The sequence below is a fragment of the Onychostruthus taczanowskii genome, unplaced genomic scaffold (genome assembly GCF_017590055.1).
Source record: "Onychostruthus taczanowskii isolate IOZ18803 unplaced genomic scaffold, ASM1759005v1 scaffold28, whole genome shotgun sequence".
NCBI classification, from domain to species: Eukaryota; Metazoa; Chordata; class Aves; order Passeriformes; family Passeridae; genus Onychostruthus; species Onychostruthus taczanowskii.
The window spans coordinates 1,449,014-1,466,689 of record NW_024500128.1 but is presented as its reverse complement, the minus strand read 5'-3'; the positions used below and the strand labels follow the sequence as shown (position 1 = coordinate 1,466,689).

The 17,676-nt window shown below is 37.7% G+C and overlaps 1 protein-coding gene across 4 annotated transcripts in view; it reads left to right on the top strand.

The window, feature by feature from the left end:
- The window catches only part of GADL1 (glutamate decarboxylase like 1), an 82,193-nt gene that overhangs the window by 24,538 nt on the left and 39,979 nt on the right, over positions 1-17,676 (top strand). For 3 of the 4 annotated variants that reach the window (XM_041407905.1, XM_041407906.1, XM_041407907.1), the window contains 4 exons: positions 2,354-2,470; positions 9,561-9,625; positions 9,861-9,942; positions 16,897-17,096. In XM_041407905.1, the coding sequence (XP_041263839.1) occupies positions 2,354-2,470; positions 9,561-9,625; positions 9,861-9,942; positions 16,897-17,096 (464 nt within the window). The remainder of the gene's footprint in view (positions 1-2,353; positions 2,471-9,560; positions 9,626-9,860; positions 9,943-16,896; positions 17,097-17,676) is intronic. The other variant, XM_041407908.1, reaches the window with a different exon arrangement.

Sequence of the window (17,676 nt, the reverse complement as noted above, 5' to 3'; positions counted from 1 at the left end):
ACCATCTCTTATTTGAGTTTCATGGTGGCTAGCATACCTATTGATACATGGAGGCCCTAATGACCTAGCAAACTCTCTTTTTTGCCTCTTTACTTTGCATTTTCTGAGAAGGACAACCTATACTTTACTCATTTGAGCAAGCTGTGAAGGGGAAAAGGGACTCAAACTAAAGCAATGGGAAGTAGGCTTGCAGGAGAATCGTTTCTCTGCTTTTGCAAAAACAGTATTCTTGTTTGCTCTTGTAACAATACATGTAATGGTCATTTGAAAGAAATCATCTGGCATTTGTGATTTTTTTAAAAAGGTCAACCTCAGTATGGTACCATGCAATTTAAAAACAAGTGTTCTATATTAAAATGCTCTGCTTGCAGGAAAACACGAAAGGAAAAGGAAGTTACAGGTGTACTGGAAGGTTTTCATTTAATCAGAGCTTCAGTGTGTCTGTCCAACTGTGTCTGTTACAAATTTTACAGAAGGATGCTTCAGTAAATTACAGTAAATATTCTGATGACTCTAGACAACAGAGGATGTATTTGCTAGTGATTGAAGCACAAAATGATCACTGAATATGAAAGGCAAGAGTTCTCTTTTTAGAGAACTTAGGCAGGAAGATTAGTTTAACTATATTGTCAAGAGTAATAAAAATGTAATTCCCTTCTTTGTGGGAAAAGTATAATGGTAGCAATTACTGGAATTTGTAGATATCTGAGACTTGTCCCTGTATTCAGTTGTGGTAGCAATTGGCTGCTTGAGAACCTTTGACTTTGATGTAGCTATGGGGCAAAATTGCTGGGAATACTAAGAGAAAATAGATGCATTGGATACATCTTTGCCTCACTTGCAAGTGTTCTGTACTCAAGATTCAGGCTGATTTGTAAGTTTGATTAACTATTGTGGTAGCTTGTACTCAGAGTAAATGACCAAGAAGTGAATTAAAGGCTGGTAAGTCTTTGTGAACGTATGGGATTAATTTAAGTTCATTCCAGTGTTACTTTTCACTGCTTTAGCCATTTGTAAAGAAAATCTAAAACACAAATAAATCATAATTATGCACCATTCTAACAGTCCTCTACACTGTAAAGAAGGATAAAACTGTCAGAGTGTAAATGTGATATAAGCCTGACTGTCTCTGTAGATGCTTAAAGTAGCAACACCTTAAAAAAAGTCAGATTTCAGCTGAGTGAAGATACATGGAAGACTTGTGTGGAGTTTGATTTTTCAGCTGATGTCTGATTTCACTAAAGCTCCATTGAGTTACACACTTACATCATCTGAGAGATCTAATTCACTGCAAATGAACTTCAGTGATCCCAGCTTGCACAATTTAGTAACACCTTTAGTGCCTCTGCAGTAGGTGTGTTATTCTGTAGGCCATGTGCTGATCTGTGCAGAGCAGCTCTTTCAGCAGGCACTTAGCAGCAATGAGACTGCGCAGTCATTGCTTGGGCAGATACCCTCAATTGTATGGAGTTGCTACAGACTCCACCCTTTTTTTTTTTGGTTGCAGTTTCTGCTCCTAAGCAGACCCAACACAGATCTCCAAGGGTGTGTGAGCTGGAATGCTGCTAGCTGAAGGGAAGCAAAGATGGATGGCTGTCAGTGGCTGTCTGAGACCCAACCTGACAAAAGCTTTCTTTATCCCACCTGACTGCCCTTAACTCTATCTGAGATTTCCAGCAGTCTCTCTCCTAACATTCAGTTACCCTCTACAGCCCTTCTTCTTTCCCAGACAGGAGTGGGAGCAAGGGAATAGCACTGAGCTACAGGTCAGGCGTGGGATCAGACAGCGGTGACTGTCCCTGTCATGGTGTGCACCAACGTGGCTGAAGGCAAATCACGTTCCCTAGGTGAAGTTTCCTCTTCACCAGGCAAAGAACAGGGCTGTTGTAGAGACAGTGCAGGTGGAAACCCTAAAGGGATGAACCCTTTCCTTGCATGGGTAGTCTGCTGGCTGAGCTAATTGCTCATTTTATCAGTCAGAATGACAGCATATATGGTAGTGAGATGTGAAAGACTGAGAATTGAAAATCAGTGTATAAAGAGAGATGTCATATATCTGGTATGTTTTGATTTTGACAAAACTAGCATCTGTCAAAACAGTCTGATGCTGCAGAAGTCTGCCCTGGGATGGTGTTAAGTAGAAATGGAAAATGCCTTTTTTTTTTTTTTTTTAAATGAAAAAAAAAGGAAAGAAATCCAGCACTATTAAATGCAGTACCTTCTGCTGGGAAACTAAAATATGGATTGTCACTTTTTGTCCTACACTCCTAGATATTTTTTATACTTTAGTATACAAGGAAGAGATGAGCAGTGCAAATGATAACTTTTTTTATTATTTTGAATCCTATTGCAGGGGTCAGCACCATTTCTTGTCTGTGCTACAGCAGGCACAACTGTGCTGGGAGCATTTGATCCTCTGGATAAAATTGCTGATATCTGTGAAAAGCATGGCCTCTGGCTTCATGTTGATGTGAGTTTGTATACTGCATGGTTTTATTTAGCACTGCTTTTTTAATAATTGCTATTTAACTGTTGATATTTCTTTTTTAGAAGCTGAGCTCTAATAACATTTCTTTTTCCTTACATAAGGACCAGAAATATGTTCTGATTTGACTCTGTTAAATATGCTGCAAAACAGCAAATAACTTGGCTCTGACAAGCAGCCAAATCCATTTTGTTATTGTCAGGTTATATTTTAAAATTATTTTAGAATCAATTTCTTCTTCTTGCTACCTCCTAAAAATGCTTCAAGGGTGATATACAAACATAAGTTTTGTTTTTCCCCACATTCTGTTGGGGAGTAGACACATTAGAATTGTGGTGTGAGGTTCCTACAGGTTAAAATAAAGGTATGCTTTCTGACTCAACCAGTCATAAATTATTCTGTTTCATATTTACAGATTTGAATTTCCTGTATATGTCCTTACATTTTCCTAAACTGTTCAGAAATTTATCTCTTTGTTTTTTTTTTTAATTCTTTGTAATTTTAGGTTTGGATATTAAAATCCTGTAGTGAATCTTTTTTGAATAATCACTGTGCCTTTTTATGACTTGAAAGACTTAGCTGTAAATGTATTTTTTTAAAGATAGGCCACTTTCTATTTTCTAAAATTGCATTCTCTTTATAATTGCAATGCTACAAATCCACAATGGATAGATTAAAAATCATGGAGCAATAAGAGAATCTGGAGCAATATTTGTGGAGATTTCCAGACCTGCTCTAAATTTCTGAAATGTTTGTATAATGTTGAGTATCTAAAGAAAGATCACGTAGGCAGTGATGCATGTTTCAAATAAATGTCTCACAGACATTAATAAATAAAGTGACTGTATGTGTGAGTCAAAAGAGTTTTCTTATATTCTTGGAGACAAAAATGCAGAATTTAGGCCTAATATTTAAAATGTCTGCCACGCCTCCTCACAGCTGTGTGCTGCTGAGAAGAACTCATCAGATTTTCAGCAAGAGTGCAACACTCCTGTTACACAGCTCTCTTGTGTGTCTGTGTATAGCTGTTGGAAAGAGGGATGTGGTTGGAATCTGTGTTGGCCCTTAGGTGAGTCAAACAGATGTGGCTGAAGCCATCTCCAGTGGCTGTAGGAGAACAGTGAGCAGTCTCCCTGTAGCTGAACTAAAATATGGTGGGATAAGCCTGGGTCCTGTTCTGAACCTTAGTGACTTGTTAGTGTTTTGAAAAGAACTAACTTTATTCTTCTGATTTTCCCTCATGTTAAACTAAGGTAAAAATGCCCAGGATTATCTTTAAGTTATTTTCTGTTTTGAAATGACTGTAGGTGTCAGATGTTAATTGTTTCCCACTGGAAGGACAAATGTCCAGTAATAAATTAGGTTTACAGTCTGGAATATCAATTGTTCTTTTAATATGTGATTTATGTTATGAGCCTCTCAGTGGTTCTCAGAAGTTCTGTCAGCACTTTCTCTGTCTTTCACAATATATAAAGGGTTGGGTGGATGGCTACTTCTCTATTTTTTGTTAAAAGGTTCTAGCTGTACTTATAAGAGGACAGGATATAGGGAAAGACTGAAAGCTTTCCACAGAGGTGATATCAGGCACACATGTGCATACAAGTGTGCTATGGTAAAATGAGCAGACTGTGATATGGTTGAACTGATGGGGGCTCCCGGGACAAGTGAAGACATGAGAATCTTGACTCCATGTTTCAGAAGGCTGATTTATTATATTATGATATATATTATATTAAAATGATATACTAAAACTATACTGAAAGAATAGAGAGAAAAGGCCTATCAGAAGGCTAGAAAGGACAGGAGAGGAATGATAACAAAAACTCCTGACTCTCAGAGTCCAAGCCAGCTGACTGTGATTGGCCATTAATTAGAAACAACCAACCTGCACCAATCACAGATGCACCCACAGCCATCAGATAATATCATAACTACACTAGTTTACATTTCTTTTCTGAAGCTTCTCAGCTAGAATAGGAGAAAAATATCATAACTACACTGTGATTCTTAGTGTTACATTTTTTCCCTCACAGCACCACTAGAAAGAGATTTACTGAAATTGTATCTGAGCAGATACAGTGAGACTGAGTCTCTACCATTCAGAAAGACTATAAGAAACAGTGAGAAGAGTTGGATTTTTTCCTTTTACCTTTTTTTTTTTTTTTTTTTTTTTTTTTTTTTTTTTTTTTTTGGGGGACACCTTCTCATTCGCTTCCTGTTTGGAATTTCCACATTTGGAAGGGTTGAAAAAAATTTTTCCCTCCCTTAGCCTTGAAATTTGATGATTTCCAGCTTCTTAATGCCCACCAAAAATCCCAAGAAAAAGGTTTTTCCCAGCTATTTTCAGCACTATCCAGAGGAAAGGATGTGCTGGAAGCAACTTCCAACTTTTTTGGCCTGCTTTTTAGCCACTAAGAAATGGGAATATCCTTAAAATCTGCAAATTTTTATCCTAGTGGGAGCACAAATTCATTGAATGTATTTTATAAATACATATAAAATGAAAAATTGAGCCAGAGGGATATTCTCTGGTCAGTCAGTGTCAGGAAAAAAAGGGATTTTCTCCTTCTGGAAGCTCAGCCAGAACAGGAAAGGAGAAAGGGGTTTTTTTTTTTTTTTTTTTTTTTTTTTTTTTTTTTTTTTTTTTTTTTTTTTTTTTTTTTTTAGCAGGCATACCTCTTACCACTATAGGATATAATGTAATATTTTTGAAATCTTTGAGAATCTAGTCTGCTGAAAGTCCTGGCTTCTTGTTGAATGATTTACACATCATGTAGTTTAACAAGTGTGTACTGCTGTTTAGGCCTGCTGTAACTTTGAAGAAAAAAAAAGTACAGTACAATTAAAACAAAGAGTAAAACCCAGGTTAAGTGCTGTCTAATGCTGTCTAATGTAGGACTTTTCATGTATCATTAATAGGCATCAGGATTATCTACTGTAAGTGCTCTCACAAGCTGTTACTGAGCATATCTTTTATGAATGTCAGTGGTGTTTTTTCCAGATTTACACTGATTTATCTTATTTCAGAATCTTTTCTGATCCCCAAAATTGATGTGTTTGCCTTAGGGAGATTCTTTTCATTAAATATGAAATGATAAAGCTTGTGATTCTTAGGAAGGGCAAAAGGGAGAATGTCAATGGAAATTCACTAAGCTTCAGGAAGATAAATTTCAATAAAGTCAGAAATAGTAGATAAGCTCTGACATGAAGACAAACCAGAGTGGAAAAGTGAGTTAAGGAAAGTGTTTTAAGAAGATAATACCAGTAGGTCCAAACTGCCCTAGCAGTCAAGCTGTTCAGTCAAGCCTAAGAGCAGAGGCTATACCAAGCTTATTTTGTTCACATTGCAGCATTCCAGTTGCTTATTGTATTTTAACCTCCATCTCTGATGCCTTCTTAATAACTTGTTTTGTATCATCAATATGCCCTCCAGTATTTGTGTGTGTCATGTATTGTCTTCACCTACCTTTAAATGCTATGTGTGAGTATTTTTTCCCTGGTGGTTCTGACTTTGACGATTTTTTCCCCTCCTATTATTAGGCCTGTAGAGAAAATTAGGTTTGACCTATTAGCCCATGCTTAGGTAATTAGCTTAATCAGGCAGTGCACACTGTGATTCCCATCATTCAGCTGTAAATGATTTGTTGCATATGAAACAGCAATTTTCTTGTACCTTGTTGCCAATTACATTGTGTGGGACACAGGTTGATAAGAGTCCTGTTTTGACCTACCCTGTCTTGCTCTCAGCTGGATTAGTCTTAAACAAAATGCGTCATTCTAGTTTGATCAATCTTCCCTCCTTCTGTAGTCCTGTGGATGGAGGAGAAGGAGTCAACTTCGTTGTGTCTTTGCAATATCTCATCAAAAAGCCAGAGAAACCTGCCAAGCTGCTGTTCTGGTAGTGAGTGAAAACCTGGCTGGAAAACCATTCCCACAGAGCAGTTACCAGTGGTTCTTTGAAGGGGGAAAAACATTTGAGCAGGATTCCTCAAAGGTCTATGTTAGGGTAGAAATTATCTGGTATTTTTGTTAAACCACTTGGATGAAAAAAAAATGTGCTGACAAATTTGAAAATGACATAAGACTTCTGACAAAGGCAGTGGGAAGACAGGATTAGAAATCAAAGGGATTTTGACAATTTGGAGAAAGAGTGGAAAAACTAGGCTACAGTTCAATAAAGATAGAATTCTAAGCTGCAGTAATCAAGTGCACAAAGAGAAGCTGGGGAGTGTTGACTAGGTAGCAGATCTTTACTGTAAAGCCCAGATATTTTTCTAGTTCACAAATCAGTGATATTTTCAAATAGAGTTAAATACCTTTCAGAATTGAATAAAGGAGGTACATAAAAGGATTCTTTCTTTCTGCTTCACACGCTATCTGCTTTATCTAAATTTTGTCCAAATAAAAAGATGCAGTTCAAGAAGGCCCTACAGGAGAAAGATTAGAAAATGGGAAACAATGTAGATAAACAGAATCATATTTAGAAATTATGACCAATGAGTAAAGATGTAAAGCACTGATATTATTTGAACTAGAAAAGACAAATAAACAGAACATAATAGTCTACAGAAGCTTCAAAAGGTGCTTTGAAAAAAAGGACTAATCTGTTCCCCTGACCATTGGGGGTGTGATAAATGGTAACATTGTTTAGGACTGACACTTTAAATTAAAAAGGTGTTATTCCTGTTCCACACAAATTAAGTGGGTGAATTGTGCAGCCTTCATCATTAGAGAGGCCTTTAAAACCAGACAAAGCCAGTGATTCTCAGTCTCCTTGAATGCCTTCTCACTCATGGTGTTTTGTGGGTTTTTTGTGGGGTTTTTGATTGATTTTGGGATTTTTAGGTATTTTTGTTTGTTGTTATTGTTGCTGTTGGTTGTTGGTTTTTTTTGTTTGTTTGGGTTTTTTTCCAGCCCTGGATCCTTAAGCACTTCCTCTTTGGGTAAAGAAACATGGATCATAAATTCATCTTGTATTACTGTGGCTCAAGGAGAGTAATATAATTTCTCTCATCTAGATCTCCAGTAGTATTTTTTTTAAAAAAGGCAAAAAGTGGGGCAAATAATGCTGTGGAGGCAGCAGTAATATAATTTCTCTCATCTAGATCTCCAGTAGTATTTTTTTTAAAAAGACAAAAAGTAGGGCAAATAATGCTGTGGAGGCAGCAATTGCTGGTCTCTCTCTGCATTTTATTTTTCACTTCAATTCTAATTACAGGTGTAATTGATTCATTGATTAAAAAAGATGTGGTCGAGAGAAATAAGAGAAGTGGGGCTGATCTTGCCTTTGGGGGTGGCACACCGCTGAGATGACCTCTCAAGTGCCTTGCTAGTCCTGTGTTTCACAAACAGTGTGAGAATGTCAACACACACAAACACAGAAATTTTGGATGCAAATATTGTAAAAATTTATTGTATTTTAATGGGTTCTCTATAATTTCTGAAAATCAGGGAATAACTTAGGGCCTGTTTTGACTTTATAGAATCATAGAATGAGAGGAGTAGGATTTGTCTCTGAGTAGGAAGTTCAGTTTGATTGTCATCCTGTAGCATGGCAAATTTGGACTAGCTGGAGAAAAAATGTTGCAAGTCATAATGCTGCAGGATTACATGAAGTTTGAGACAAAATAATTTCCTACCTTGGGTCCCACCTGTAGTCTGTGAAGCAGCCCTTGTCTCAGGAAGGATGTTGTGAGCATGACAATGTGAAATATGATGTGATCTGTTAATGTGTGGCATTAATGAGGATGACTTTTTAAGACAAGTTAATAACTTTCATCTCCCTTTTGAACCTTTGCCATCCTGTCTTCCAGAGATGGCTGATCTCGTTCCTAATGTACGGCCTGTGAAGCAAATACCCATGATAAATTAATGTATCAGCTATCACATATTTTTATCTCAAGGAAAGAAAAAAAGAACAAAAACCAAACAAGCATGTATTTTCTATGCTTAGGTCAGGAATCTTTACATCAGCAATTTTCTTTTTCTTTGCAATTTTTTTTTTTTTTAATAAACTGAGTCCAAATGTTTTGTGGACTGATGTCTTTTGTGTGTCTCTGAAGAGCTTTTCTTGCTTCACAGGTAGTTTGCTTAAGTGCATTCTGCCTTCATGAATATTAAAAATCGTTTCATATATTTATTTATGTAGCAGTAACTTCTCAAATTCTCTGTGTGACATGTTTAGTGTTTGCATGATCTCCTCACCGTTCCATTGTGGATAAATGCTATTGTTTGGGAGCTGAAGGGTCACAGCAGCCTATGATCCTTGCAGAATTAATGAAAAAGTATCACATTCCCTAATTCAAATTGTCCAGAAATTAAACATATGTAATAAAAAACCTGTTGTCTGGGTTTCTTCTATAGTCCCTGGAGAGACACATCTGCCAAAGGTATCACCCAAAGATGGGTGTCTTGATTAGATGTAAGTAAGAAAGGAGTATCAGTGGAGAGCTCCTCACTACAGAGAAGTTCTAAGTGACTCTTAGAGCACACACTTAGTTCTTAGATGAGCTGAGGGAGTCTTAAGTAATTTTAAGCTCGTTTGGGTTGCTGGTGACATAAATGCTGCTATTGCCCATTGACAGTCTTTGCTTTTCATATCTCTGCAAAATCTGAGCCTGGCTTTTGCAATTGCCTGAGATTATCACTGCCCACTGTTTCCCCTGTGAGATTCTCAGGAAGGAATTGGCTAGCAGGAGGAAGATGTGCAAAGTGGGGCTTTCTGCTGTCACTGATATTTTAAGGCTGGGGGAAAGGAAACAACACTTTTTCTTACCAGGAGTGAGTCTGGCTATGCAAGGACATTTCAGTTCATTGCCTTTGCTTACACAGAAGGGCCGCTCTGGTTTGTGGCTCATATTCTGGCACAGACCATGACCTCCTTTATTTCAGGCATAACCCCAGGCTGTCATCTTTATTTCAGGAGATGTAACTAAAGGCAAAATTTAGCCCACTGACCGTGTAGTAAACAAAGTTTTAAATGAGATAAGAACACCTCTAGAAATTATTAGTTGAAATATTATCAAAATAACTTTATACCAGTAATATTTTCTTGGCTCTATAAATGTTCCAACAGGCTTCTTGGGGTGGCTCAGCTTTGATATCAAGGAAGCATCGCAGACTTCTTCATGGTATCCACAGGTAAATCAATTTAATCCACTTACTAGGGATTGAGGTGGAACTTATGTGGCCTGTTGGCTTCCGTAAGTGCTGCATTTTTAAAAATAGTTGGAGAGATTTCTGAACCTGTGGTGGGTGTGGGTGTATGGGAAATCTTATTTGTCGCTTGGATTGTGTTTGGTCTTTTTTGATTCTTAAGTACCCATGATTATAGATGCAATTTTCACCTCCTTTTTTCTATTTATGATTTTTGCAGGGCTGATTCTGTTGCCTGGAATCCCCATAAAATGCTGTTGGCAGGAATCCAGTGCTGTGCTCTTCTGGTGAAAGACAATTCTGTAAGCCCTCCTGACCTTTTTTAATTTTGTTTTTCTTTTTTCCATTTTTTTTTGGTGTGTTCTAATAAGTTTTTTTTTTTTTTTTTTTTTTTTTTTTTTTTTTTTTTTTTTGTATTCTAATAAGCTGTCATTGCTGTAATATGAAAGTGAAAATAGTTAGGAAACAGCTGAAAGTCAGTTTTACTATACTGCATTACAAAGGCTGAATTATATTATTTTGACTTTCACCACTTAATTAATAAAGGGTGAATAAAAGAGAAGGGTGAAAACGATCCAAGTCACTGTACTCACAAGTGGTCAAATTTTGCAGCTGGTGCCCTTGCTAGTTAGCTTCTGCACATAATTTGCATTCAGAATGGAGTATTTTGTCACCTGGGCCTGGCACACTGAGACACTGAGCTCATCAAAGCCCTCAGAATAGCTGCCTCCATCGGGACTGCAGCAGTGCTGCGTCTGGTTAAGGCAGGCAGAGCTCATCTGCACGTCCCCTTGTACAGGAGGGAGCACCAGAGTGGGAGAGGGGTGGCAATCAAAGCACATGCAGGTAAAGGTGCTGAGCCTTCTGTCCACACTCTTATCAGTTCTTCCTCACCAGCAGGGTGATTTAGACTTCCCAAAAGCCATGACTAATTTAAAGGTCTAGCAAGAAAACAACAGAGCTCTGATCTCAAGATGACTCTGCAATGTAGCAAAAATCCCTTGCATCTTTGTGGCATTCTTTTATCTTAAAAAACCCCAAACAAACAGTAAGAGGTTCATTATCTCAACATTCATTTAAAAATTAGACCTGCTAAAAATGATGCCAACTGGCCACCATTATGGGTGAGTTTTACGTTATATTCTGTAGGTTGTAACAGACTGAACCTCACAATGATATTGAGCCCCTAAGGTTTGCATCACTATTTTGTGGCCGTGGTTCGTAAATTGCTTTTATAAATCTCTGTCAAAACAACTGATATTTTCTATTCAGCTGATGGGGTTACCTATCCATGTAATTTGTTACGAACTTCTGCTGGTAAGAACTGATGAGGACCAAAGAGCATAGCTGCTAATCAGCACTCTCTTGGAGCTGATTGCTCTAGGTCGAGGGTGAGACCTGGCAGGACAGCAAGAAGTGTGCCACCTCATTTCCTTGGATTAGAGCCTGTGGGATTGAAGAGGGTTAGATTTCAGGGTTACCATGCTTCACTTTATCTTCATTCTGAGCTGAAAAACAAACAGAATAAAGATATTGACTAAGATTAATGCAGTGTCGTAATTGCAGGCTTGGGAAGATTTCAGTGCTGTATTTTTAACTAATTAGGCCCAGTACATAGATATCGCCCCAGGTAATGATTAGGCTACTTGGACTGAATAGTGGAAATTTCTCAGGAAGACGAAGGAAAGAAATGTAGGGGGTTGAACTGTTCTAGCTGCTCTAGCCTTTCAAGTTGCTTTATGGACACTGTTCCAACTTCAGGGCTCTGGCAGCCTTTTGTGGTTCCCTTCTGTGCAGTGTAAGGTCTGGTGGAGTGATCCCATTCCCCTGTTAAACCACAGCTAAGCAATATTGTGTTAGAAATACATGTAAAGCTGAATCTTAGGTCTTTGAGGGGTGAAAACAGAAGTTTTCAGATCTGATCACAGCATCAGATCCTGTTGTACAGTGAGACATGTTCTGGAATGCAGAAAATTTGTCTGCATTGGGAAGAAAGGTTGTTTTACTTTGTGTTTAATTCCTGGAAAATCGTCTCTTACTCATTCTGTGTATGTGCCAGTGAAGTCTTTATATGCAAACAGACACACATACAGATTTGAGTACTTTCTTATTAACTAGCTGGAATATAAATCCTTAAGAAAAAAAGATCAAATGCATATTTGAGACACTTTGACAGAGAAGTGTTGCTTCACTTTGATCCTCTCCATACCAGAAGAGGCAGCTGAATCCAGTTTCCCATGAAAAATGCTATTTTTGCACCGGTAAGAGAAGGGGAAAGTACATGTATCAATTTCTCACTTGGAAGCTTGTTCCACTTCTTCTAAAGCACATAAATACCTGTGGCTAGGATGAAGCACACGTTTGTATGTGAACATAACTCCTTCACACTGTGGTTAGGATGCATCAGTGGGAACTGGATGCTGAGATGTGTGCTGGAAGAGTCTGCCACACACTGCTCTGAGAGTGAATGTTCAAGGAACCTCGTGTAGATTCTGAAGTTCTGAATTCTCCAAGAAATCAAAACAGCAAAATGTTAATTATGAATGTTAAGTCCCATTTATGGATTACCCTGTCTCCCTTTGAAAGACTGATTAAGGAAGTTTTGTTAGCCCATCTTCCCATTTGCTTTGAGGTCCATTTGGAAATTTAGAATACTTCAGAATTAGTCTTAGTTGATTATAAGTGAGCAAATTAATCCCCTTCAGTTTTTCTTGTTTTCTTTCATACTTTCTGTATGAAAGATAATCTTTAGAAGATGTCACCACATTTCAGTTGTTCTGGTAACACTATAATTTCCCATTAACATAGGTAATTGTGTTGGTTTTTTTTTTTTTCCTTTGGGTTTTTCTTTTGCCATATTTCTTCAATAGGGTTTAGCAGTATTAGTATATTTAAGACACTGGAACTGGCTTGTTAGAATGAAACATTGTAATTAAATATTTTCTTGTACAGATTTTTTAAAAAAACCCTGAAAAATAAAAAAGATTAACTGCAGTGAAATGCTGATAAAAGAGTATCTTCCAGCCTTAGTGAAGCAAAATTGGAATATTTCCAAGGAAGGTAGACACAGAAAAGAGATATAAGTGTTTGACTTGATTAGAAGAGAGAAGCAATTTTACCAAAGGGAAAGAAAGATTGGCTAATCCTTTGTAAAAGCTCAGATCAATGGCTGTAGTTCTTCAGTTCTTAAAGTACTCAAGAAGTGCTCAGCAATTCCTTTTTCACTGCCATGCCCTGAGTAACTTACATCACTTCTCCAAGATAGTCTTAGTCAGAAAACACTGCTATTGCTGAATCATGAATTGCAGTGACTGTTTAAATGCAAAGCTAGATGGACCAATAACCTCAAAACATTGGTGAAGCCAGTTTTGGTCTTATGTGTTCTCAAAATGCTAGGAATTGGTGTTGGGTTGTACATACTCCCTTAAAAACCACGGAGCTACTTCAGTTTGTCCTTGCTGTCATCCATATCTGTGTGAATATTATATACACACATAATCAGAGGACTACTGTTTATCACCAGTGCCGAAGTTCTCTGACTCATGAGAGTGAAGCACTAGTTTAGGTAATTTAGAATCAGTTCTAGGTAATAAGCAGAATTTTTACTTATTAGTTAAGAAGGAAGTCTCAATGTAGCTAATGAAATCTCATTTTAGTGCAGAATATATTTTAGTGCAGGTGATGATGGCAGCCATCCACATGTAATCTCTTCCTCATCATTAGCAATATCATAGAGATATCTACTTCCCTGGTTCCCCTCCAGAGCAGCTGCAGGAAATGCTCTATTCTCAATGCTTTTGCTTGGGTTTAATACAACTGAGAGCTCCTTTTCACCCCGTGAAACACATTGCTATAATGTCCTTTAATACTAAACTGCTTTTGACAATTTTCAACTATGCTAGTCAAAAGATTGTCCTTATTGCCTCAGAAAAGGCAAATCAGGGAGAGGCTTGTCTTGGGGAAAAAGATATTTTATTAATGAAATTGAAATTCACTCTTAACTAGCAATGGAAATGGAAAGAGATCAGAAGACTTGCTGTAGGTACGTCTCTTCAATGAGAAAAATATATTGAATTATGAAACAGGAGCTCTTGCATTCAGTATCAATATTTTTTCATCAATTTTCTATTAATTAGAACACAAAAATTCTACATAGACTTCATCAAAATCAAAAAATCAAAATCAAAAGCTCTTTGAAACTTCATAGTGGACTGGGGCCTCTATGAAAATAGTATTTCCATTTCCTAAACTTTAACAGACTGACGATAAGGCTGAGAACTTGCATTAAAAAGGGCAGAAAGGTAAAAGATGCTGAAGAAAAGAACTCAAAGTTGTCCAATGGGGCAGTTCTAATGAAACTTTTGCAATTCTTCTGAGCAGATGTAGCAGCTCAGTTACTGTGTGGAAAAATGTTGGGATCTTGTTGGGACTGAGAATGCTGAGTTAGAAAGCACATTTAAGGCATATTTCTTTCCTTTCTTTTTCCTTCTACTTTTCCTTCATTTTACCAGAAAAATTGAGATGACTTTTTTGTCTTCTATTCCCTTTCTTTTCCCTTCTCTTTCTCCTCCACCTTTCTTCTTGGATATTTCTCTCTTTCTCACAAAGGATGATTTTTGTTTCTTTTCCTCTCTGCTCTAGTGATATGCAGGAGGATGTCACTGTACTTGCCTCTGGAGATTGATAGTATAGATCTTCAGCAGGATTTCCTGAGCATGTTGCATTCTTAGTAAGATAAGCAGGTGGAAAAGGATCATAAAGCCACATGTATTGTCAGCTTCAGATGCACCAGGAGATGAAGACAGTACCTGCCTTTTTTTTTTTTTTAATAATGAACTACATTACCAACAATACAAGCTGACTCAGGGCCATCAAAATATTTGTTGATTTTCCTTCTAGAGCATTTTTTTTTTTAAACTATGTAACTCTGCAAATGTCCTGTCATCTTAAGTGAACTTCTCAGTCTTTTGTAATATTGCCAACTGCGTTTAGGTTTCTTGTGATAAGCAGTGGTTACTATTTATCAGATGACAGGCATGAGGGGATCTACTATTCTGTGACATCCTCTATTGTGCAGCCTGCATTGCATTCTGATAAGGCAGAAGGTAGTGCCTCATTGATCAACCCTGCTGTACACACACTGCAGATACATCATTCAACATTTTAAGTCAGTAAGAGACAAAGCAATTAGTTTAAATTTGTGCATGTTGCTGCCTTTTTGCTTGTTTTTTCTTTTTTTTAAACACTATCTCTAGTAAACTTGTTATTCTCCTGAAAGTGAAGGTATGAAGGTCTAAATGAATGGAGCACAATGTCTTGACAGAATGACTCCTGTTTCTTGTTCAGCTCTAGCCAGAGTTAAAAAAAGCTGTAGAAAAATCGCAAAAGTATGGATGACTCAGTGCTTGACTATTCTGTCGTTTCTAATGTTATCTTCTTGCCTTTCTTTATTTGAGAAAATTGGAAAGTAGGTGTTAGAATCTTATATGCTGCAAAACACTGCATCCATCATTGGCTTTCCAGCTGTGGCTACCCTGTGCTGCAGCTGCACATTATCACTCTGCAAAGGGAGAGCAGACACCCGACACTTTTTTCCCCCAAGCTGTCATAAAAACTGTCTTTTCACCAGGCCAAATGTGCTGCTCCTGTGACTAAAGAGTTCAGACCAAATTTGCTATACTTTTATTAAATATTACAATGGGATTTTTAAACCCGTACAGAAGTTATGGAGAAACCTTGGTGGTGTTGTCCTTTAGTGCTCTATTATTACGTGTGTAGGTGGGGTTTTTTATTTGATTTGCTTTTTTGGAGGGAATTGAAAAGTCTAGGAGAGAGGCAGAGTTATTCTGTGTATGCCAGTTCATTAATTTTTTTTTGTCTTGACCTTTTTACTCCATTTTATTGCCAGTCCCAAAGTCATAAGTAGGATATTGGAATGTAGATCAAGAATTGTACCTCTGTTGTGGGAATAGGACACTTTGATTAAGAGTGATATCAGACACTGTGCCATTTTAAAATCAAACTTGCAGCAGCTGCAGAGAAAAGGGCAAAATGAGAAATGCTTTTTTTGTTTGCTGAAATTGAAGAGTGAGATTGAGTTGGAAAATGAGTTGTGCTCTTCTTAGCACTGACAGATCCATGTTTTCTGTCTCCTGGGCCTCTCATAGGGCCACCCTCATCGCTGTTCTTGTGACCTGCTTTCTACCAGCCCTTCTCTCTACTTCATAGTTTTACTGAGGATATTTTGATATTTCTTTCTTCCACCAAAGGCCAGTGCTATGTCTCTTCTCTTCCTCTGCACCTTTAAATCTGTAACAGCCTCTGTGCTTTCTGTTTCCCAGCCTTGTTCTCTGCTGGAACCTGCCGCATCACTCATTAATCTTTGTCTGTTTTGTGCTGCTCATCTCTGCCCAGGTTGTCCCTCAGAAGCTGTAGGCTGGAGATTGCTGAATAAAAATAGTTTTATTTAGAAATCATGATTAGCATATATGAAAGTATATTTTCTTAGGTTTATTTTCAAATGTTACATTTGTCTGAAATGTGAAAGAGAAAAAAAATGGGTTGTACTAATCTCCTTGTGGTTTTTCTGCTCAAACAGCCAGGCTATGCTAAATCCACAGTGACTGTTTGGTGGTAAGGGCTAAACATTTATTTCTTTGTGCTAAAATCTTCCCTATCTCCAACTAACCAAAGCAGGAATGGATTGAGCCATTTGTGGACATGAAGGAAGTTCCATTTGTGAACATGTGAAGTTCCTCAGGGGTTGTTCTTGATCATGGTGCTTATAATGCCAAGACTGTGGGTTCAGTCCCTGTATGAGCCATTCACTTGGATTGGACTCAGTGATCCTTGTAGGTCCCTTCCAACCTAAAATACTCTGTGATTCTGTAATCTAAAGACTGGAGTAGTGGACATAGGTGTCTCCTCCTCTCTTTTTCACATCCATATATGTTTTAGGGCAACTGTTTCTGTGGTACCCACTCCCATGATTTCTTGAGATCTGAGTCAAAATTCTACTTCCACCTGCTGATTTTCCATGACATTATGAAGAAAATAATCATAAATAAATGTTGGTTGTCAGTGTGAATTCACTGACTTTAGGCTAATCCAGGATTCTTATCCACCATAAACTTTGCATAGTATCCTGCATATCCAGATCTATTTTAACAAGCATTTGATACAGACAAAGACTTTGGCTTGTAGGAGGTTTGAAAATGATTATCACCAATCAAAGCCTCTATCGTGTTTCCTTGCAGGGCCTCCTGAAGAAGTGCTACTCTGCCGAGGCTGCCTACCTGTTCCAGCAGGACAAGTTCTATGATGTCAGCTACGACACTGGTGACAAGTCCATTCAGTGCAGCAGGCGTCCAGATGCATTCAAATTCTGGCTGATGTGGAAAGCGTTGGGAACTACGGGCCTGGAGGAGAGAGTGAACAGGGCGCTGGCTTTGACGAGGTACCACCTTACAGTTTTAAGTATGTCTAGACTGAAATATTGGCACTGCTCATACTCCATATCCTGGAACAGACCCCATCGTTACATTTTGCCTCTGTCCTTTTGTTTGTGTATAATAGGTGGAACTAATAACAATAATTAATGTTATTACATTTGCTACAATATTTAATAGTAGTTATTGCTTTTAACAATAAGCATAAATGTTGGCAAACATGGAAGTCAAAATTAGGCTGTCTGTATTGTGGAGCATTTATGTTACCTGAACTACACACATAGGAGAGAGTTACTAAAACACTTTCTTTTTAGTTCAACTGTGTATTCTGGTGTTGGTGTAAAAGAAGTTCTATGTGCCAGAATCCAAGCTGTGTCTGGCAGGAACCAAAGTTTGCTGCTCATGTCATTCCTTGTGAAAGAGGAAATGCAAAAAACCGATCATGGAAAACTCATATGAGGACACTGTGTTAATATTAGGAACTAGTGTGTAAGCAATATTGTTCTGACATACTGAGTGGTTTTTCTCAAGTTTGCTGAAGTTTTTAAGGCTTACAGTATGTTCTGTTAGGGACTGAAACAGCTTTTT